General features: G+C 42.1%; 2 protein-coding genes across 2 annotated transcripts; both read right to left on the bottom strand.

Annotated features, from left to right (window-relative positions):
- Positions 1-673: 673 nt before the first annotated feature.
- Positions 674-12,515, bottom strand: LOC124122036 (serine-rich adhesin for platelets-like). Its single transcript, XM_048388667.1, has one exon. The coding sequence runs from the start codon at positions 12,343-12,345 to the stop codon at positions 2,293-2,295; it is 10,053 nt and encodes a 3,350-aa protein (XP_048244624.1). The 5' UTR covers positions 12,346-12,515; the 3' UTR covers positions 674-2,292.
- On the bottom strand, positions 12,399-13,719 carry LOC125376773 (carboxypeptidase N subunit 2-like). The gene is made up of 2 exons (XM_048388678.1): positions 12,545-13,719; positions 12,399-12,405 (listed from the first exon to the last, which is right to left on the bottom strand). Exons 1-2 carry the CDS (start codon positions 13,717-13,719, stop codon positions 12,399-12,401), a joined length of 1,182 nt encoding a protein of 393 aa, XP_048244635.1.
- Between the last annotated feature and the right edge of the window lie 9,977 nt (positions 13,720-23,696).

Below are 23,696 nucleotides of genomic sequence, written 5' to 3'. Positions count from 1 at the left end.
GTATACCTACAATGACTATACATGTATATTGAAATACATTTCAAATATTCAAATCTTGAAATTTCAAATCTAAACAGAAGAGCAAAAGAACCATACCTCTCAGTTGATATTATAATCTGTATTCAAATGAAAATAACTTCAGTTTATGTTTTATAGTATATTTAAATACTGTCCTGGCGCTTTGTCAACACTCAAAGAACACTTCCACATGGTTTTATTTAAAAAAATATAATTTGATTTAAAACTTTAAGAAAATAAACAAAAACAAAGTCGCATTATTCACAACTACTGATGGGTATCTGAGATATCTGTTTTTGTAAATCAATACATTTTGTCGGTACAAACTTACAACAAATTGAACCAATTTAATTTTACACAAACTAACCTAGCTACAAATAACTTTTTACAAACTGTTGCAGGAATTGAGTGATGGTTAAATAGAAATGATCAAATTTTACAACAATTATTTTGATTTTCAATTACATAAAAAACTAACTCGGTATACTTTCTTTTCCCATAAGTTTTCATGGTTATTGTATAGGTATCCAATGGGTGGTGTGTGTGTGTGTGTGTGTGTGTGTGTGTGTGTGTGTGTGTGTGTGTGTGTGTGTGTGTGTGTGTGTGTTGGGGGGGGAGAACTTTTTTTAGTGGGGGGGGGGGGGGGGGGGGGGGGAATAAAACTATCGCAAAAACCATATCATGAGAGTTTTTGTAGGCATTTAAAAGTTGGATGCAATCAGGAAAAGGAGGATAATGGTTAACAACGTGTTTATTCTCCCACCCTGTCAAACACCTGATGGATGGGCCTGAAGTGGCCCGGATACGCGTATGTATAAAAAAAGAAGTTGTTTTATCCATACACCTCCTTTTTGTGATGAGTGAGTGAGTATGGTTTACGCCGCTTTTAGCAACATTCCAGCAACATCACGGCGGGGGGACACCAGAAATGGGCTCCAAACATTGTACCCATGTGGGGAATCGAACCTTGGTCTTAGGCGTGATGAACGAACGCTTTAACCACTGGGCTACCCCAACCTCCCCCTTTTTTGTGATTACATCATTTATATACGAAACTAGATCAATGGCTTGCTACATATAATGAAAGAGGCGGGGGAAAGTTACAACTTCGCGACTAGGTAATGTCACCGGTCGAGATAACACAAACAGCTAAACCCCGTTAATCCGGACATCTAGTATTCCGGACAAACTTTGCAGTCAACGTCTACATACATATACAAAAGGACTTTCATCAATACTAATGATCCGTTAATAAAGAAATTGCATCTTTCAACTGCGAACAGTACCGTCCGGATAAACAGGGTTTCACTGTACATAATGTACACCAAAGAAACAGTTACATCACTCAAAATATCACAGACGCAGGCTGGACCATGTACATAATGGCCATTTTGTTGACGATATATAGTAGTATAGTATTTGTTTGATCTTCAATATAACCAACCACTAGTATCACAGGATGAAGCTTTGTAAAAAAAAAAAAGTTACGTAAGCCATCATTGAATTTCGGAAAACAAACTCGAACAGGATTACTTATATTACTAAGATAGGAATACATGAAATTCATAACAAGAATTGTGATACTTTTTAAAACAACACCTCGATAAAAACATGAAGTTCTTGTAAAAACAACAACTGAGAAATACATATACTTTCAAAAAAACAGTCTCTGTTGCTGTTTTCGGAGTCGACTCGTTCGAATAACAATAGACAATAGTCTGGTCTTAACACAATTAAATACCGTAAATCTTGAAATTAACGCGAGAGTGAATTAAATACGAAAAATGCGAGTGGTCTTTGTTCGCATTAACTAAACATCGGATGTATGTCTCCAAAATGATATCGACAAAAAGACGGCCTTCACTTCACACTGTGGATAGCGGAAATAAAAGAGACGCATTAATTTCAAGATTTACAGTACTTTGGACGGACATAAGTGCATGACACCAGCATATTGATAAATACCAAATTGTAATGTTACATTGATTTATAAATTATGATTAAAATGAGGCTAAAGCCCTGACTAAATAACATCAGCGATTATTCTTATTGCGTATTGTCTATCAAAACTGGGCATAACGAGATTATAAGCCAAGAATATGCTAGTTATAACAAACGTGACCAATGACGCCACACGATAATAATATCAAACGACGTCTTATACAACTGATTAGAACTGATTTCATTATATCCAGGTGTTTTTGTTGCATCCACCCACGTCAAACCCAAAGTTTATGTATAAAACATATATATCAGAAACGTTTGGGTTGGAGGTTATACCTGGACTTCCGGCATGCTTTCCGCTTTGTCGCCATTGTTAGCTGGTTTATTCCGAGGCCCGCCATTGTTGTTCCCGCCAGAACTGTTAGCAGCAGACGACTGGGCAGCCGGGGGTTGTGTAGTGGCTGGGGGCTGGGCGGGGCCTGAAGGGATGCTTGACGTCGTTGGGGTGGATTTAGGGCACAACTTACCCACCAGTTTGAACTTCCATATTACAGCACCACAGGCACCGAGGAGCGCCACGGTACCCGTCACAGTACCGGCAATGGTGGCGGCGTCGCTGTTGGACGCGCTCGCTTCATTAGTTGGATCGTTCGATGTTTTCTCTGTGGACGCAGTTGTTGTATCACTTGTAGTTGTCGTAGTCGTCGCAGTGGCTGTACTCGTTGATGTTGTTGTACCAGTTGCTGTGTCCGTTGTAGTGGTTGAACCAGTTGCTGTGTCCGTTGCAGCTGTTGTGCCAGTTGTTGTATCCGTTGAAGTAGTGGAACTAGTTGCTGTGTCCGATGTAGTGGTTGAACCAGTTGCTGTATCCGTTGTAGTGGTTGAACCAGTTGTTGTATCAGTTGTAGTGGTTGTACCAGTTGCTGTGTCCGTTGTAGTGGTTGCGCCAGTTGTTGTGTCGGTTGTAGCTGTTGTGCCAGTTGCTGTATCCGTTGTAGTAGTGGAAGTAGTTGCTGTGTCCGATGTAGTGGTTGAACCAGTTGCTGTGTCCGATGTAGTGGTTGAACCAGTTGCTGTGTCCGATGTGGTGGTTGAACCAGTTGCTGTATCCGTTGTAGTGGTTGTACCAGTTACTGTATCCGTTGTAGTGGTTGTACCAGTTGCTGTATCCGTTGTAGTGGTTGTACCAGTTGCTGTATCCGTTGTAGTGGTTGAACCAGTTGCTGTATCCGTTAAAGTGGTTGTGCCAGTTGCTGTCTCCAATCTAGTGGTTGAACCAGTCGTTGTGCCAGTTGCTGTATCCGTTGTAGTGGTTGAACCAGTTGCTGTATCCGTTGTAGTGGTCGTACCAGTTGCTGTGTCCGTTGTAGTGGTCGTACCAGTTGCTGTGTCCGTTGTAGTGGTTGTACCAGTTGCTGTATCCGTTGTAGTGGTTGTGCCAGAGTCTGTTGTGGTTGAGTCGGTTGGTGTTGTATCTGGTGCAACACTATACACTGAAGCAGACGGGTCTGTACCAAATGCACTTGTTGTAGATGGAGTTATTGAAAGTCTTGTTGATGTAGCGGTCGCAAGGCTGTCACTTGCCGACTGTGATGGGAGGATCATCTGGCTAGAGTCACTTGGATTATACATAGATGAAACATCACTGTATGGTGCTTGTGAAATCTGAGATGTTGGACTGTCACTTGCCGACTGTGATGGGAGAATCATCTGGCTAGCGTCACTTGGATGATACATAGATGAAACATCACTGTTTGGTGCTTGTGAAATCTGAGATGTTGGACTGTCACTTGCCGACTGTGATGGGAGAATCATCTGGCTAGAGTCACTTGGATTATACATCGATGAAACATCACTGTTTGGTGCTTGTGAAATCTGAGATGTTTGGCTGTCACTTGCCGACTGTGATGGGAGGATCATCTGGCTAGAGTCACTTGGATTATACATAGATGAAACATCACTGTTTGGTGCTTGTGAAATCTGAGATGTTGGACTGTCACTTGCCGACTGTGATGGGAGGATCATCTGGCTAGAGTCACTTGGATTATACATAGATGAAACATCACTGTTTGGTGCTTGTGAAATCTGAGATGTTGGGCTGTCGCTAAGTCTTGCCGACTGTGATGGGAGGATCATCTGGCTAGAGTCACTTGGATTATACATAGATGAAACATCACTGTATGGTGCTTGTGAAATCTGAGATGTTGGGTTGTCACTTGCCGACTGTGATGGGAGGATTATCTGGCTAGAGTCACTTGGATTATACATAGATGGAACATCACTGTTTGGTGCTTGTGAAATCTGAGATGTTGGACTGTCACTTGCCGACTGTGAAGGGAGGATCATCTGGCTAGAGTCACTGGGATTATACATAGATGAAACATCACTGTTTGGTGTTTGTGAAATCTGATATGTTGGGCTGTCGCTAAGTCTTGCCGACTGTGAAGGGAGGATCATCTGGCTAGAGTCACTTGGATTATACATCGATGAAACATCACTGTTTGGTGCTTGTGAAATCTGAGATGTTGGACTGTCATTTGCCGACTGTGAAGGGAGGATCATCTGGCTAGAGTCACTGGGATTATACATAGATGAAACATCACTGTTTGGTGTTTGTGAAATCTGATATGTTGGGCTGTCGCTAAGTCTTGCCGACTGTGATGGGAGAATCATCTGGCTAGAGTCACTTGGATTATACATAGAGGAAACATCACTGTTTGGTGCTTGTGAAATCCGAGATGTTGGACTGTCACTTGCCGACTGTGATGGGATGATCATCTGGCTAGAATCACTGTATGGCAACAGAGATGGTCGGTAAGAACTGTCACTATCTGACTGTGTTCTGCTCTCCACAGGCAAAATTTCTGTAACGGTCACAGAGGGAGGGGAGTAGCTTGGTGAGACACTGAACTGGGAAGACTCAACACAAGCACCCAACTTCGAGCACATATCAGAGCTACTGGCAGGTGTGTTTGTCTGTGATGCATAAGCTGACATCATTGAAGACTGAACTGCCACAGAGGTATCCAGAGTATAAGAGGGTCCTGGAGAGTAGACTTGTGAAAGTGGTGGAGTTGCATCAGATGGAGGAACAGTCTGTGGACTATCTATTACTGTGCTCACAGCACCAATGTTAAATGAATCTGAAAAAAACCTTGAGTCTGAAGTGTGCAGGAGAACATCTGACGGTTGTATTGATGATGTGTCCATGGCATAAGGATTTTCTGATGATTGCAAAGTAGATGGTCCTAGAGAGACCCCTCTGTAAGTGTCTGTTGAAGCCGTAATTGACAAGACATCAGTTGGACTTCCTGCAGTCTCTGTTAGAGGTGACATCATTAGAGATTCGGTGTTTGTAATAATCAGATGTGTAACAGACTCAGTAATTGATGCTGTCATTACCATCGAGGGACTCAAAGAGACATCAGGCGTGGTGTATTCAGAGGAAGGGAGAACAGTTGTTGACAGGCATTGTACTGCAAGTCTTCCTGCTGCATCCTTCAAATAGATGCGTTCATAGTCATACGGGGATCCACAGTCCGGATCCGGGGCTTCGTCAAATCGTTTATATTTCACACTGTCTATATCACGTATAAACTCGGCAAACCAAGCACTGTTGCAGTCACACGCCCAGGGATTTTCACTGATATACACACTGTCACATTGTAATACAAAGTCTTTGAAGGAAAGTGGTACAGTGGTCAAACTGTTCGCTTCCAGATCTGTGATTCCTGCTGAACAGTTTGTAAAGGCATTATCGGCTATGCTCGATATACGATTCCCCGCGAGGATCAGTTCCGAAAACACCAAACCAGGACACATGTAGTTTTCAAGTAGAGATATCCTGTTGTCAGAGAGATCTAAATTCTGAAGACTGTTTCCAACAGCATTCAGAGGTCCTGATGGGAAGGATGTCAACTGGTTGTTTCCGAGATTTAACTGTGTCAATGAGGTGTTGGAAAACGCTAGGTCAGATATTTGTGATATTTGATTGTCAAACAAAATCAACATCTGTAATCTTTGAAGGCTGCTAAACATTTGGGACGTTAGGGACGTGAGTTTGTTCTGTGAAAGGCTCAAACCAATTAGGGATGTGGCAGTGGCCATAGATGCTGTATCAAAAGATGTGAAGGAATTGTTGGAGAGATCTAGAAACATTAAACTGCTCAGATCTGTCAGCGTGCTAAAGGATATTTCAGTCAAGCTATTGCCAGTAATACCCAATTGTTGTAATGAAGTCATGTTTTCGAATACATTGTCCGGTACGACTGTCAAACCACTATCACTAACAGTGAGTTTCTGTATGAGAGGGTTATCCTTGAAAGTGTCTGCAACAAATTCTGTTATTCCATAGTTCTTAAGTGTAACAGACTTTAAGTTTCCTTTGCCTGCCAAGAAACTGCCATCCATTATTCCACCTCGGATCACGTAATCAGACAGTGTCATTTCCTGCACCGTGTTTGGTACTACCATTGGCGGTATGCCTGAGCATTCCACGCTGATGATGTCACCTGTTCCTGGGTCTCTGTTACAGACGGAACACTCAGACGGGCATGTCAATGGAGTGAGGGTAGTTGTGGTCGTGAGGCAGTCTACTTCCAAACTGGTAGCAGCGGCAGCGAGACTAACAGATGAATATGATAATGGCGCAAAACATACAAGGTCTGTTGTGTTTTCTGACCTTACGAATTTTCCAGGAAAATCACGAATTAACTGCATCATCCATATCTTTTCACAATCACACAGCCAGGGGTTTCCAGACAGATATACACTGGACGACTGAGAAAGGAAAGTCGATAAATCAGTTGGCAAGGACTCAATGTTATTACCTTCAAGGTTGGTCACAGTTATATTGGATCTTCCAATCATTGATGTGTCAAACGATGATAAAGAGTTGTTGCTCAGATCAAGTAGATCAAGATTCAGATTATCCAACTCTCCAGCTGAAATACTTTGTATGCGATTCTTGCTCAGTTTTAAGGTCTTCAAGGTGAAGGACACATCTTGAACCGAAGATGGTATAGCAGAAAGAATATTATTGTTCATGTCTAGTTCTTCTAATGGCATACCCCTGAATACGTCTGCATCAACCACGGCAATTTCATTTTCGGACAGATATAAAGTCAGCACATTTGCCAGATTTGCAAAGTCACCAACGTTCAGTGAAGCTATGTTGTTGCAATTGAAATTGAGGCTTGTCACACTGACAATGTTTTGTAGAGAGGCTGGGTTAACACTTCTAAGTTGGTTACCAGAGACGTCCAGGCTCTGGAGACTGTTCAGACGCCGGAATGCATTCTCAGATATTGTATTTAGTTGGTTTCCCGCAAGGCTCATTTTCTTCAAGTCTCCTAAACTGGAGAAGGTGTCATCGGGAACAGATGTGATGCTGTTGTTTTTCAAATACAGTTCTTGTAGATTGGAAACGCTGGCAAACATGCTTGATGTAAGAACAGACATGGGATTTTGCTCCAGAAGTAAAACAGTCAAATTAGTGTTATCTGAAAACACGTCAGATGCCAAGGATTCAATACCAAAGTTCTTGAGTTCCACTCTTTCCAAGAAGACTTTGCCAGCAAACAGGCTGCTGTCAAGAGTCGGGGATCGCACTTGATAGTCAGATAGGATCATTTCCTTCAGCGTGTTGGGTAGGGCTCTAGGTGAAATTCCAGAACAAACAACCTTCACAATCTGACCAGATATTGGATCAGTTTCACAGCTCGAACATTCAATAGGACAGGTCGGTGATGTCGTGGTCTCAACTGTTGTTGTAGTCAAACATTCCACCTCCAGATCTTGGGCAGCTGTCTGTAGGCTGGTACCAACATACTGGGTTGGACTTGCACAAGCTGGATCGGATGCATTCTCAGACAGGAACTTGTTGGACGCATCGCGAACTGATTGGGTCAGCCACATTGTATCACAGTCACACAGCCAGGGGTTTCCAGACAGATATACACTGGACGACTGAGAAAGGAAAGTCGATAAATCAGTTGGCAAGGATTCAATGTTATTACCTTCAAGGTTGGTCACAGTTATATTGGAACCTCCAATCATTGATGTGTCGAACGATGTTAAAGAGTTGTTGCTCAGATCAAGTAGATCAAGATTCAGATTATCCAACTCTCCAGCTGAAATACTTTGTATGCGATTCTTGCTCAGTTTTAAGGTCTTCAAGGTGAAGGACACATCTTGAACCGAAGATGGTATAGCAGAAAGAATATTATTGTTCATGTCTAGTTCTTCTAATGGCATACCCCTGAATACCTCTGCATCAACCACGGCAATTTCATTTTCGGACAGATATAAAGTCAGCACATTTGCCAGATTTGCAAAGTCACCAACGTTCAGTGAAGCTATGTTGTTGCCATTGAAATTGAGGCTTGTCACACTGACAATGTTTTGTAGAGAGGCTGGGTTAACACTTCTAAGTTGGTTACCAGAGACGTCCAGGCTCTGGAGACTGTTCAGACGCCGGAATGCATTCTCAGATATTGTATTTAGTTGGTTTCCCGCAAGGCTCATTTTCTTCAAGTCTCCTAAACTGGAGAAGGTGTCATCGGGAACAGATGTGATGCTGTTGTTTTTCAAATACAGTTCTTGTAGATTGGAAACGCTGGCAAACATGCTTGATGTAAGAACAGACATGGGATTTTGCTCCAGAAGTAAAACAGTCAAATTAGTGTTATCTGAAAACACGTCAGATGCCAAGGATTCAATACCAAAGTTCTTGAGTTCCACTCTTTCCAAGAAGACTTTGCCAGCAAACAGGCTGCTGTCAAGAGTCGGGGATCGCACTTGATAGTCAGATAGGATCATTTCCTTCAGCGTGTTGGGTAGGGCTCTAGGTGAAATTCCAGAACAAACAACCTTCACAATCTGACCAGATATTGGATCAGTTTCACAGCTCGAACATTCAATAGGACAGGTCGGTGATGTCGTGGTCTCAACTGTTGTTGTAGTCAAACATTCCACCTCCAGATCTCGGGCAGCTGTCTGTAGGCTGGTACCAACATACTGGGTTGGACTTGCACAAGCTGGATCGGATGCATTCTCAGACAGGAACTTGTTGGACGCATCGCGAACTGATTGGGTCAGCCACATTGTATCACAGTCACACAGCCAGGGGTTTCCAGACAGATATACACTGGACGACTGAGAAAGGAAAGTCGATAAATCAGTTGGCAAGGATTCAATGTTATTACCTTCAAGGTTGGTCACAGTTATATTGGAACCTCCAATCATTGATGTGTCGAACGATGTTAAAGAGTTGTTGCTCAGATCAAGTAGATCAAGATTCAGATTATCCAACTCTCCAGCTGAAATACTTTGTATGCGATTCTTGCTCAGTTTTAAGGTCTTCAAGGTGAAGGACACATCTTGAACCGAAGATGGTATAGCAGAAAGAATATTATTGTTCATGTCTAGTTCTTCTAATGGCATACCCCTGAATACCTCTGCATCAACCACGGCAATTTCATTTTCGGACAGATATAAAGTCAGCACATTTGCCAGATTTGCAAAGTCACCAACGTTCAGTGAAGCTATGTTGTTGCCATTGAAATTGAGGCTTGTCACACTGACAATGTTTTGTAGAGAGGCTGGGTTAACACTTCTAAGTTGGTTACCAGAGACGTCCAGGCTCTGGAGACTGTTCAGACGCCGGAATGCATTCTCAGATATTGTATTCAGTTGGTTTCCCGCAAGGCTCATTTTCTTCAAGTCTCCTAAACTGGAGAAGGTGTCATCGGGAACAGATGTGATGCTGTTGTTTTTCAAATACAGTTCTTGTAGATTGGAAACGCTGGCAAACATGCTTGATGTAAGAACAGACATGGGATTTTGCTCCAGAAGTAAAACAGTCAAATTAGTGTTATCTGAAAACACGTCAGATGCCAAGGATTCAATACCAAAGTTCTTGAGTTCCACTCTTTCCAAGAAGACTTTGCCAGCAAACAGGCTGCTGTCAAGAGTCGGGGATCGCACTTGATAGTCAGATAGGATCATTTCCTTCAGCGTGTTGGGTAGGGCTCTAGGTGAAATTCCAGAACAAACAACCTTCACAATCTGACCAGATATTGGATCAGTTTCACAGCTCGAACATTCAATAGGACAGGTCGGTGATGTCGTGGTCTCAACTGTTGTTGTAGTCAAACATTCCACCTCCAGATCTTGGGCAGCTGTCTGTAGGCTGGTACCAACATACTGGGTTGGACTTGCACAAGCTGGATCGGATGCATTCTCAGACAGGAACTTGTTGGACGCATCGCGAACTGATTGGGTCAGCCACATTGTATCACAGTCACACAGCCAGGGGTTTCCAGACAGATATACACTGGACGACTGAGAAAGGAAAGTCGATAAATCAGTTGGCAAGGATTCAATGTTATTACCTTCAAGGTTGGTCACAGTTATATTGGAACCTCCAATCATTGATGTGTCGAACGATGTTAAAGAGTTGTTGCTCAGATCAAGTAGATCAAGATTCAGATTATCCAACTCTCCAGCTGAAATACTTTGTATGCGATTCTTGCTCAGTTTTAAGGTCTTCAAGGTGAAGGACACATCTTGAACCGAAGATGGTATAGCAGAAAGAATATTATTGTTCATGTCTAGTTCTTCTAATGGCATACCCCTGAATACGTCTGCATCAACCACGGCAATTTCATTTTCGGACAGATATAAAGTCAGCACATTTGCCAGATTTGCAAAGTCACCAACGTTCAGTGAAGCTATGTTGTTGCCATTGAAATTGAGGCTTGTCACACTGACAATGTTTTGTAGAGAGGCTGGGTTAACACTTCTAAGTTGGTTACCAGAGACGTCCAGGCTCTGGAGACTGTTCAGACGCCGGAATGCATTCTCAGATATTGTATTCAGTTGGTTTCCCGCAAGGCTCATTTTCTTCAAGTCTCCTAAACTGGAGAAGGTGTCATCGGGAACAGATGTGATGCTGTTGTTTTTCAAATACAGTTCTTGTAGATTGGAAACGCTGGCAAACATGCTTGATGTAAGAACAGACATGGGATTTTGCTCCAGAAGTAAAACAGTCAAATTAGTGTTATCTGAAAACACGTCAGATGCCAAGGATTCAATACCAAAGTTCTTGAGTTCCACTCTTTCCAAGAAGACTTTGCCAGCAAACAGGCTGCTGTCAAGAGTCGGGGATCGCACTTGATAGTCAGATAGGATCATTTCCTTCAGCGTGTTGGGTAGGGCTCTAGGTGAAATTCCAGAACAAACAACCTTCACAATCTGACCAGATATTGGATCAGTTTCACAGCTCGAACATTCAATAGGACAGGTCGGTGATGTCGTGGTCTCAACTGTTGTTGTAGTCAAACATTCCACCTCCAGATCTTGGGCAGCTGTCTGTAGGCTGGTACCAACATACTGGGTTGGACTTGCACAAGCTGGATCGGATGCATTCTCAGACAGGAACTTGTTGGACGCATCGCGAACTGATTGGGTCAGCCACATTGTATCACAGTCACACAGCCAGGGGTTTCCAGACAGATATACACTGGACGACTGAGAAAGGAAAGTCGATAAATCAGTTGGCAAGGATTCAATGTTATTACCTTCAAGGTTGGTCATAGTTATATTGGAACCTCCAATCATTGATGTGTCGAACGATGTTAAAGAGTTGTTGCTCAGATCAAGTAGATCAAGATTCAGATTATCCAACTCTCCAGCTGAAATACTTTGTATGCGATTCTTGCTCAGTTTTAAGGTCTTCAAGGTGAAGGACACATCTTGAACCGAAGATGGTATAGCAGAAAGAATATTATTGTTCATGTCTAGTTCTTCTAATGGCATACCCCTGAATACCTCTGCATCAACCACGGCAATTTCATTTTCGGACAGATATAAAGTCAGCACATTTGCCAGATTTGCAAAGTCACCAACGTTCAGTGAAGCTATGTTGTTGCCATTGAAATTGAGGCTTGTCACACTGACAATGTTTTGTAGAGAGGCTGGGTTAACACTTCTAAGTTGGTTACCAGAGACGTCCAGGCTCTGGAGACTGTTCAGACGCCGGAATGCATTCTCAGATATTGTATTCAGTTGGTTTCCCGCAAGGCTCATTTTCTTCAAGTCTCCTAAACTGGAGAAGGTGTCATCGGGAACAGATGTGATGCTGTTGTTTTTCAAATACAGTTCTTGTAGATTGGAAACGCTGGCAAACATGCTTGATGTAAGAACAGACATGGGATTTTGCTCCAGAAGTAAAACAGTCAAATTAGTGTTATCTGAAAACACGTCAGATGCCAGGGATTCAATACCAAAGTTCTTGAGTTCCACTCTTTCCAAGAAGACTTTGCCAGCAAACAGGCTGCTGTCAAGAGTCGGGGATCGCACTTGATAGTCAGATAGGATCATTTCCTTCAGCGTGTTGGGTAGGGCTCTAGGTGAAATTCCAGAACAAACAACCTTCACAATCTGACCAGATATTGGATCAGTTTCACAGCTCGAACATTCAATAGGACAGGTCGGTGATGTCGTGGTCTCAACTGTTGTTGTAGTCAAACATTCCACCTCCAGATCTTGGGCAGCTGTCTGTAGGGTGGTACCAACATACTGGGTTGGACTTGCACAAGCTGGATCGGATGCATTCTCAGACAGGAACTTGTTGGACGCATCGCGAACTGATTGGGTCAGCCACATTGTATCACAGTCACACAGCCAGGGGTTTCCAGACAGATATACACTGGACGACTGAGAAAGGAAAGTCGATAAATCAGTTGGCAAGGATTCAATGTTATTATCTTCAATGTTTGTGATGTTGATGACTGCGCCATCGAACGCAAGGGGCCCCAGTGACGATAGTGAGTTGTTGCTCATATCAAGAAGGTCTAGTGAGTACCCAGTGAGTCGGGATTCCTCAATGCTTGATATTCTATTACCAGCCAATTTAAGAGTTCTTATCGTGTCTTGGATTGCTGCTAGAGAACCAAAGGGCACTTCTTGAATACTGTTGTTTGAGAGGTCCAGATATGCCAGTGATGTGCCATTGAAGGCATCAACACTAATGCTTGATATGTCATTCTTCTGAATGCTGAGCAGAGAGAGAGTGGCCAGGTTGCTGAACTGGAGGGTATCCAAAGAAACGAGATAGTTGCCCGACAAGTCCAGGGACACGAGAGTGCTTGCCAACGACAAGGCAACACCATTGATAGAAGTGAATTTATTGTTCGACAAATCTAGCTCTATCAGATTTCTTAAACCAGAAAATACATTGTCACTCAGGATCGAAATGTTATTATTCGCCAAATTTAGTTTCTGTATGCCACTTACGGTGCTAAACGCGGTGTCGTCTATGGTTGATATGGAATTGCTGTCCAAGATTAGTTCCGTTAGAGATGGAGAACTGAGGAACGTGGTTGTGGTGATTGTAACCATGTTATTCACACTCAGATCCAGCGTTCTCAGAGCCGTGGTGTCAGTAAACACATCTGAAGCCAATGTCTCAATTCCGAAGTTTTTCATCCGAACATATTCCAGATTTGGTTTTCCTTGAAAGTAGTTCATAGTCACCTCCGTGCTTCGCAATGCAAAATCTGAAAGTTTGGCAACTTTGATGGATGTGTCGAGGTTCATGGGGCTGTAACCTGCACACTCTACAGCTATGATGTCCCCTGTCCCAGGATCATTCTCACACACAGAACACTCAGCAGGACAGGTAACACCCTGCGAAACATGCACCAGACCAACGACAAGGACCAGTACATACAGCCGGCCTCTATTTCGTTCCATGATCATTTCAAAAAAATGATTTTAAATTTTGAAACAATACTTCTCCAAACTTGTTTTTTTCCTCCCGACGATGAATGTAATGGTTACCGTAGCTTGAATATGATCTTATTAACACATGTCATGTAGTAGTGTTTCTGCTACCTAGGTTAACTGCATTAACACCACGTGTGTTTTGCTATTTTGTCTCATTCTGCTCTCTCAACGATCAGTGTTCTCCTTTCTTAAAATTACCTTCTTTTGAAGACCTTGCACGCTCATGTTGGATTATATACCGCTGAGTAAACGATGGCAGTGGGACGAGGTCTCACCGCATGTTTCAACCAATCACCTGTAGGCTGGCCTGTTTGAATCAGAATCACATTTACCTGTAGTTTTCCTTTTAGGTGAAGATATTGATGATCTCAGGTGACTCTGGCTATAGAGAAACCGTGTTTGAAGATCTGATCAAGGGGAGCCAGTAAATGAGAATGCGATGTTGAAATATGTGTTGACTAAACGAGGACGTTATCAAAAGGACTAGTCCTGAATGGGTAAACTCAACGTAAAAGCTTGAAGGTGTAGTTTGTTGACATTGTTGAATATGCACGGAGGGATCACATTGCATCGCCTCAAACATACAGTAATGACGTCCTAGGCGCGGCATTAGCAACGTCCACACAACAACACCGTGCGGGGAGACGGCATGGTCCATTGATGAAGTGGAGATAATTGTTAATGCGAAGTACTGAAGACGAAATAGTGTATATTCTTTAAACGGATCGAACATTGTAATTTATATAAGTATTAACAACCGTAGGTCCCTAAACATTTCTGTGAATTTTATATTTTATCATATTACGAATTATTTTACATTTCGCTTCATACTTTTGCCGTCTCTTGCGGTAAATATTTTTTCTGTTCACTAGATGGAATTCCTGTTCCCCAGGTTATTGAATGTGATAAGTGTAGTGATGGCAACTGAGTCAAGGCTGGGTTGCTCCTTAGATAACGCTCGGTCCATATAAGGTATATTTACGTAGGCACGTGAACGCTAACGTTGACAACGCCAGCAAACATCTGGACCGAGCGAACACAGTGACATTCCCGCTAGCTGTACGTTTGCAACACTGGGTCGAGAAGGAATATGTCACTGTTAATGTCAACATTTCGCAAACATATTCTTGTGTAATAGGGGCGGTCGGGTAGCCTAGTGGTTAAAGCGTTCGCTCGTCACGCCGAAGACCTGGGTTCGATTCCCGACATGGGTACACTGTGTGAAGCCCAATTCTGGTGTCCCCTGCCGCCGTGATATTGCTAAAATATTGCTAAAAGCGGCGTAAAACCATACTCACTCGCTCTTGTGTAATAACGTCATATTGTGGTGTGTCAATACAGACTCTACTGTGATTTTCAAACCACATATCATTTATTATTCAACAATGCCGCGTGTATAAGAGACTCATTGTGAGAGTGTGCTGGTAAATCTGTTAACACCCATCACCAGTGTATAAAAGTGGATGAATCGACTTGGGGTCTTAAACAGTGTGCTGAGTCTCGGTGTCCGTTTTAGTCATCAGATGATTATGTACTTGAATTAAAAACTGCCCACCCTAATCATCACAACCAAAGCCACCAATCACCACCACCCTCCCAACGCACGCCCCTACCCATTGCCCCTACCCATTGCGAAATAAATCCTAATCGTCAAATGCTTCACTCGGAACACTTGTGTGTAAAGGGTAAAGTCACATGATATTTAGATTGGATTAAAAAAAACATAAAGCAAGGATCCGATTGAACCAAGTTAGCGGTTAGAGACGTCACGATATTCTCGATATATTTAATCATACTTGGTGTCCATACGACCTTTCTTCTCTCTTTCATGAATTCAATGCATAGGGGTTAAGTAGAGGTCGGTGTTTATTGAAAGGGTTGCAGTTCTTTAGGCCCAGTCAGTGTTCCGTACATGTGTGTACCTGGCTTTTTTTTTATCTATATAACTGTGTTCTTGTATTTATTATAATATAGTTCTTTTAATGTGCATAACATGGTTTCGTTCAAAACACTAAGATTGTGACCAAATGGATCAGGTGATCAGACTCGGTGACTGGGTTGATTGCGTGTCATCGTACCCCGACGGCGTGGATCGCTGCTCATAATATCAATCACTGGATTATTTACAAGCACACACCATACCACTGGAATATTGCTGAGTGTGCCGTTAAACAACAAACAAACAAATAACTCGTGTATTGATCTGCTCGGGGGGGATTCAGGGGTAGAATGAACCCCAATCTCATTAAAATCAGATCTTAGTTCTCGCTACCGCTAAACAAAGATCTGAGGACATACCATTAGGGTCACGTCAGAACGACCTTTCATCCGACCAATCAGAGCGTCGCTTACCAGATCATGAAAGTGAGAGTCGGAATGTGATTTCTAATCATGCAATCTCGAAAACTTTAACACGGGGTATTCCGAACGATAGTTACGGGCTTAACGACTGAATCCATACAATCTAGACCATCTATTCGCCATTCCAGAATGTTCTTTTGTTCAGGTTTCAAATTTTTAATCGAGAATTTGTCAAAATATGTTTCGAAGCGTAGTCGCCAATTTGAAATTAGTGCCGTAAAGCACTAGAAAGCTGCCTTCTGATTGGCTAATGTCGACTTCTTGTCAGTCATTCCATTGGTCGGTCAAAATTCGCGCAAGGTCGGTCTGACGTGACCAGTAATGGGGTGTTCTCAGATCTTTGTCTAGCGGTAGCGAGAACTTAGATCTGATTTTAATGAGATTGGAATGAACCCCGGTTCCCAATAAGAAGAGACCATCATAAGGACAGGTGGTCACAGTGTGTGCCCTGTGTATGCCAGAGTCCCTGATTTCCAGGATAGGTGATCATGACATCAACCCCTGGTTTGCCTGTCTCTATTAGTTTACAGGCCGGCGTTACTCAGCAGTAATATCACTGACTGTGACGCAACACCTCAAACACTCTCTCCCTTACCACTGATGATAATCAATCATACTCAGCCACCTCGTGTTTGATCAGCTTTCTGTTCGGGGATTTCAATCCAATCATGTTTACAAACAGCCATGATAAAGGTGAATCTATTTTGTAATATTTGCCGTAATAATGAGGAATTATTTGCCTCCATCAGAAGCGAGCCGAGCGATCGGGGTTTTTTTGTTTACCAAAATATTTTTCGACATATTCCCTCGTCTTGGATCTTACCTGGAATTGTGCATAGAAATTTCAATGATGGCAGCCTCTGAATCAAGCTGTACGACAAGAAGATTATTAATCGTGAATTTCCACGTAATGTGGCGTCTACGCTTCTCAATTGCTGATATATTTCGGAGCATTTGTGTATGTGTGTGTGTGTGTGTGTGTGAGTGCGTGCGTGCGTGCCTGCCTGCCTGCCTGCCCACGGGTTCGTCTGTGTGCGTTTAAGTGCTTGTGTATTGTATGGATCATGATCAAAGGGGTCATTCCAGATTTGTTTTGTTTGTTTGTTGTTTAATGCCGCACTCGGCAATATCCCAGCCATATGACGGCGGTCTGTAAATAATCGTGTCTGAACCAGACAATCCCGTGATTGATATCATGAGCATCGATCTACCGTCTGGGATACGATGACATGTATCAACCACACACACGCTGCCTGACCACCCGATCCCGTAGGTCGCCTGTTACGACAAGCACGAGTTGCTGAAGACTTATTCTAACCCGGGTCTTCATGGGTCTGTCATTCAAGAAATGTTATTGAAGAGAAATGTACAAAATATGACACTTAGCTTGTCAACATAATGCGCGATGCTATCCCACCCTTGGGCCTATACACGGGGTTATTCGCGGTCACTTACTTTTCAACGAGACTTTCGTGAGTGACATGCTGGCCCCTTTTGCGAACACCTGGACCCCGTTCAACAAAGCGATCTTAGCGCTATGACTGTCGTAAGTCAGTTTTAAAGAAAGGGAGTTACGATCGACTTAGAGCTAAGATCGCTTTGGGGAACAGGGCCCAGGGCCCACTTGCACAAAGCGATCTTAGCGCTTAGATGATCTTAACTCCCATACTTTAACAAAGGCTTACGATAGGCTTAGCGCTAAGATCGTTTTGTGCAAGTGGGCCCTGGTGTCGTCACTGATTTTCAGTGATAGAATCATATAATTTTCATCACTATTTTTCCTGTTAGGCCAACAAATCTGTTTCGGTGGCTATTCGAGACAAATGATTCTCTAGCGTTGATCGCCGCGAACAGCAGCAAGATATCTTCAACACTCACCTCTTTTTTCTTACGCTTGCAAGTTTGGTACTGATACTATTCTCAAGTTTGGTACTGATACTATTCTCAAGTTTGGTACTGATACTATTCTCAAGTGACCCGTGAAGATTCCGGGGTAGAATAGGTCTTCAGCAACCCATGCTTGCCGTAAAAGGTGACTATGCTTGTCGTAAAAGGCGACTAACGGGATCGGGTGGTCAGGCTCGCTGACTTGGTTGATGCATGTCATCAATCCCAATTGCGTGGATCGATGCTCATGATGTCAATCACTGGATTGTCTGGTCCAGACTCGATTATTTACAGACCGCCGTCATATAGCTGGAATATTGCTGAGTGCGGCGTTAAACAACAAACAAACAAACTATTCTCAAGTACAGGAGTATGCTTAAATGAGTGGAAATTGTCGATCCGTCATGCACAAAGTTAACTGTGAGGCAGTCCGTGGCCCAAGATGAATGTTTTACATGTTGCAACTAACTAAACAACGCCGAACAAAATCAGCTTGGGTTTAGTACTATTCATGTTCAAATGTAAGAAACAAAATTGTTCAGAGAATCTGTAAGCGTAGCATTTGCTTCTACATTTGGTGTTGTTTTATATAAACTGAGGGACAAAAGAAAGTATACCGAGTTAAATTGTCATGTAATTGAACATTTTTAAAAACTGTTGTTAAATTTCATTATGTCTATTTTACTATCCCCTTTCGTGCAGCAGTTTGTAAAACAAAATCTGTGGCTGACATTTTGCGTCAAAATAAATTGATTCAATGAAGGCTGGAGTAAGAAATGATTTAGGAACCACATGGTCCCAACCATGTTTGTAATGTACATTTGTGCCGAAAAAAAGCAAATTTATTGATTTTCAAAGATAAGAGGTATAATATACCCACCAGCATTTCTGTATTATGCGAAAAAATATTTTAAAGTTTTTAAAGTTTAAGATCAAATTATATTTTAAAAACATAAATCATGTAGCAGTATTCTTCGAGTGCTTAGTAAGCGCCAATACATTATTTGTATATAATATCGCCTCAAACATACAGTAATGACGTCATAGGCGCGGCATTAGCAACGTCCACACAACAACGTGCGCGGAGACGGCATGGTCCACAGATCTTTTATCACATTACGAAATATTCTACACTTCGCTTCATACTTTTGCCGTCATGTCATATGTTTTTTTAAATACACCATGTAGAAGTATTCTTTGAGTGCTTATTTAGCGCCAGTACAGTTCATTTTTGTGAATAATATCGCTAACATAAGATATTTTCAATTGACAATCAAACAAATGATAAGATCAGCTGAGAGGCATGCATAGCCATTTCACATGCACAACATTTACTCACGTAAGTAACTTTGCACATGTGTAACTATACATACGTTTGTATATGTAAATTCCCTATGCGTTCACATGATAATTAACTAAGGTGTGTAAATAAACTATGTAAATAGTGCAAGGCACACATATTCATCAGTTTGTTCACGACTTTCAACATGAAAAGGTTGGTTTCCAATCAACGTCGAATTAGGAGACAGTTACCTTGCAAAAGACTTCATATGACAACATGAGTTTGATTGAATCTAAACCTAAACTTTTACTCCTTGAGTCTAAAGAAAACACTGTCCGTCCAGCTCTGGGTGTCCTTATCAAAGTTGGTATTGTTGTATACTGAATAACGTCAAATTCAGAATACAGAACAATTTGTTTGGGAGTGAGTGAGTGAGTGAGTGAGTGAGTGAGTGAGTGAGTGAGTTGGGTTTAACGCCGCTTTTAACAATATTCCAGTTATATCGCGGCGTGTCAGCTTAATGTGGGAGGAAAGCCCGAAGTGATGCAGGTTTCAGACGTTTACCACTTCGGTGAAACCCACGAGCATTGGTATGGTGCTGACAAACCTAGAAACGTAATCGTGGCGAACCGGGATTTGAACCCACAATCATAGGTTTCTGGCGTGCCCAAGGGACGCAACTCTGCACAGCGAATCGCTGCGCATTAGACGAGTGGGCCACCCGTGCCCCCAATTTGTTTGGTGCTGGCACATTAACAGATATATTAATTTGATCATCTTCGGTGGTGTTGGCATAAACGTTCACATGACAACATATACACACAGGGAAAATTTGCACTAGTGCTGCGTTACATGTGCATTTGCTCCAGACATGATGCAAATTTGCCCCTGGTGTAAATAACTGAAATTGTTAGTGGCTCTACCTTGAAAGGGGGTTGAAGTAATGTAAAATAATTGTCCCCCTGAGAGGGTACGTAAGTCCCACATCTTTCAAAGCATGTTTCTTCTCTCCATACTTTTTAATCGTAGTATACTTGCTGGTTTTAATTGTTTGACTTAACTTCTAATGGTCGCCAATAGCCAGATGGATGGCGTAAAACCTGCGTAAGTCCCCATGGTTTCTAGAATGGAGGCCTAACTTTGGTTGATGGTGATCTATAGCCCATCTTTTTTACTAATGTCACCCGTGAAGATCCTGGGTAGAATAGGTCTTCAGCAACCCATGCTTGCCGTTGGTTGATTGGTTGGTTTGTTGTTTAACGCCGCACTCAGCAATATTCCAGCTATTTGACGGCGGTCTGTAAATAATCGAGTCTGGACCAGACAATCCCATTCTTCAGCAACCCATGGCGACTAACGGGATCGGGTGGTCAGGCTCGCTGTCTTTGTTGATGCATGTACACGTGTCATCGCATCCCAATTTCGTGGATCGATTCTCATGATGTCAAACACTGGATTGTCTGATCCAGACTCGATTATTTACACACGGCGTTAAACAAGAAACGGTCTCATGGTCTACCGGGCTGTCTAGCACTGCCTGCTAAGGCCCATTAGCTGCCGGGAGTCGATTTGCTGGCTAACGCAACTGAGCGGGACAAGAGACTGAACTATCGTCTGTGACCACAGCGGAAATAAACTTTGAGGCAATATTCCGTGATCTATGGCGATTTCGATTTCGATATTACAAAGAGCGCATTTTAATTAATTTCGTCAACATGAACAAACAGACAGTATTTAAGTTACATCACGGCGGGACAGCTTGATATGCCTCTATTCATAATGGACGGTCGGGTAGCCTAGTGGTTAAGCGTTCGCTCGTCACGCCCGAAAACCGGGGTTATATTCTGACATGGGTACAATGTGAGAAGCCCATTTCTGGTGTCCCCCGCCGTGATATTGCTGGAATATCTGTCATAGATCCCCTAAAGCCAAGAGATGCAACAGCGAAGGCCAAACTAACTCTATTTCTGAGAGACGGACAGCTGCTCGAACGTATATAAACAGAGCAGCCAAGGATAAAAATGAAATCATATCAATATATGAAAATAGAAATCATATCAATGCAAAAACAGAAATTATGTGAACACCGAACTCACAATAGATATGTGAACCCTTCTCACACACAGGAGTCCCAAAGAGGGACAGGTCGGCCGAAATTGCCTAGGCAGAAGGCGACCTCTTAAACACCTAATGCAACAACAACAACCTCATTCAGTCTTGCTTGACAACGGTATACGGATCTATACCGAAACGTCGCTTTTTACAGTATTAAAGAAGTTGTTATCCATAAAATTGTGTCTAAAACCTTGTAAGCCATTTATAGGTTACAGAAAGATGCCAGTGGTGAGGAATGGTACCAAATTGAAAAGAAACCTGACAATATCCTACTGTACGGAGAGCATTTCGTCACCTTTTCCGACTTGTGTGTCACAACAATTTGAAATCATTTTTTGTTTACCCAGTTCATTCATCCGAGTCACCATGTGGCCGGACCAGTGCCCTGCGTGCTTCATGAATTCAGTCCATATACCCTTTAAACTACGTGATGGGATTTGTATGGCTACACTATACTACCACTTGACAAATCCTTTCTTTTCTATCTCATCATATTACAGAACTGTTCTGGCCAATCGCCATCAGAACAATTTGTTCTAAAAGCTTTTTTATGCAATATGGTTCAAACACAAACAGTCTATTCAAAATGTTTGGTATCATTTCTCACATGGCCCTAAAGTACATATTGAAGATTACCCAGTTAGTTAAAGCCACATTGCAGTAAGTGCTTCTAGTATATCGGGTCTCTGGTATTTCAATATGTTTGATGTCATTTCTCACATGGCCGTAAAGTACATATTGAAGATTAAACAGTGAGTTAAAGTCACACTGCAGTAAGTGCTTGTGGTATATCAGGACTCTGGTGAACCATTAGCTGGGTCATAACCTGTAACACCCCACATTCTCATCTACCTTACCATCTCATTATCAAACCTGAAATATATTCTATATAGAATAAGTAGATTTGTTTGAATGTTGGTGTCAAGAACGTTAAAGCTTTTGAATATATGTTTATTTACAATCTGACTCGAACTAGCAATTTATATTTTCAGAAAACAAGAGGTGTGTGTGTTACAGTGCGTGTTGTTTATCCAACTGTTTAACCCACTTATGACCAGCACAGGTTGTTGAGGTCCAACTCTAACCCAGGCAGGGGGCGTTGGTAGCCCAGTCGTCTAAGGCGCAGAGATTTGGTGCGCAGAATTGCATCCCTTGGGCACGCCAGAAACCTATCATTGTGGGTTCAAATCCCGGTTCGCCCCGATTATGTTTCTAGGTTTGTCAGCACCATACCCGTGCTTGTGGGTGTCACCGAAGTGGTAAACATCCAAGACTTGCATCACTTTGGGCTTTCCACCCACATAAAGCTGACACGCCGTGATATAACTGGAATACTGTTAAAAGCGGGGTTAAACCCAACTCACTCACTACCCCAGGCTCCCCACAGGGCATGTCAACTGTGACTTAACTAGCATAAAGCTTACTGTGGCATAAAACACTATACATAACAACGGCCAATATTCAACTCAGGTTAATTCATAAAAAAACATAATTATAAAACATTATCCAATGAAACAGATTCCAAGGATCATTAAAGGCGAAATAGTAGTGATAATGATATAAATGGATCAGTGAAAATCAGCGATGACACCAGGTGTCCGGAAAACGCAACTTTGCTGAGGTTAGTTTGTTACCTGATCCGTTATCCTCATTAAAAGAATACACACATCCTGCTGGAAAGTTTGGGCAGGATACATAGATCTAAATAACAACATAATAACTGATATATAAATTTATTGCTCATAAAATATATTCAAACCCGACCACATTCATATCCAATTTGCATCATGGAATATAAAGTATCATATCTTACAAGCTAACAGCATGTTCAATAATAAATTAGATATCATTAGTTGTACAAAAGAGGTAAATTCATGGATGTTGAAATCAGTGTTAGAAATTGGCACTAGTCCTATAGTCCTTGACAAACTGCCCAATAGTTAAGGTATCACAAGGACTAGTAGAAATTTGACATTTTTTAGGGTTTTGCTACATGTGATAATAATGAGGACAAGTGGACTAAAACAGTAAGTTTCTACCGTTGGAAATGCTTTCAAAAATAAAGACACAAGTAGGACACAGTTAACAAATCATTGAATGGCATAACATGATGGGAAGGATCTGTACCTCAAAACTACATTGGTACATGTAGCACATGATAGATAGTGTTCAGCCCTATTACATATTTATATTTAATGACAAAACCCACAAAAAGACCATACTGACATTTGAATTTTGACATATATATCAAGTCATAAGTATATCCCAATATTGAGCCTTATCTGTACGCATAATGGTT

The sequence above is a fragment of the Haliotis rufescens genome, unplaced genomic scaffold, assembly GCF_023055435.1.
Source record: "Haliotis rufescens isolate VD_foot unplaced genomic scaffold, xgHalRufe1.0.p SCAF_76, whole genome shotgun sequence".
NCBI lineage: Eukaryota > Metazoa > Mollusca > Gastropoda > Lepetellida > Haliotidae > Haliotis > Haliotis rufescens.
Note: the sequence above shows the minus strand (reverse complement) of the source record. Positions and strands in the feature narration are given on the sequence as shown.

Excerpts from the sequence above, each read along its gene's own strand:
- LOC124122036 (XM_048388667.1), bottom strand. The coding sequence starts at position 12,345 with ATGATCCTATCTGACTATCAAGTGCGATCCCCGACTCTTGACAGCAGC.
- LOC125376773 (XM_048388678.1), bottom strand. The coding sequence starts at position 13,719 with ATGGAACGAAATAGAGGCCGGCTGTATGTACTGGTCCTTGTCGTTGGT.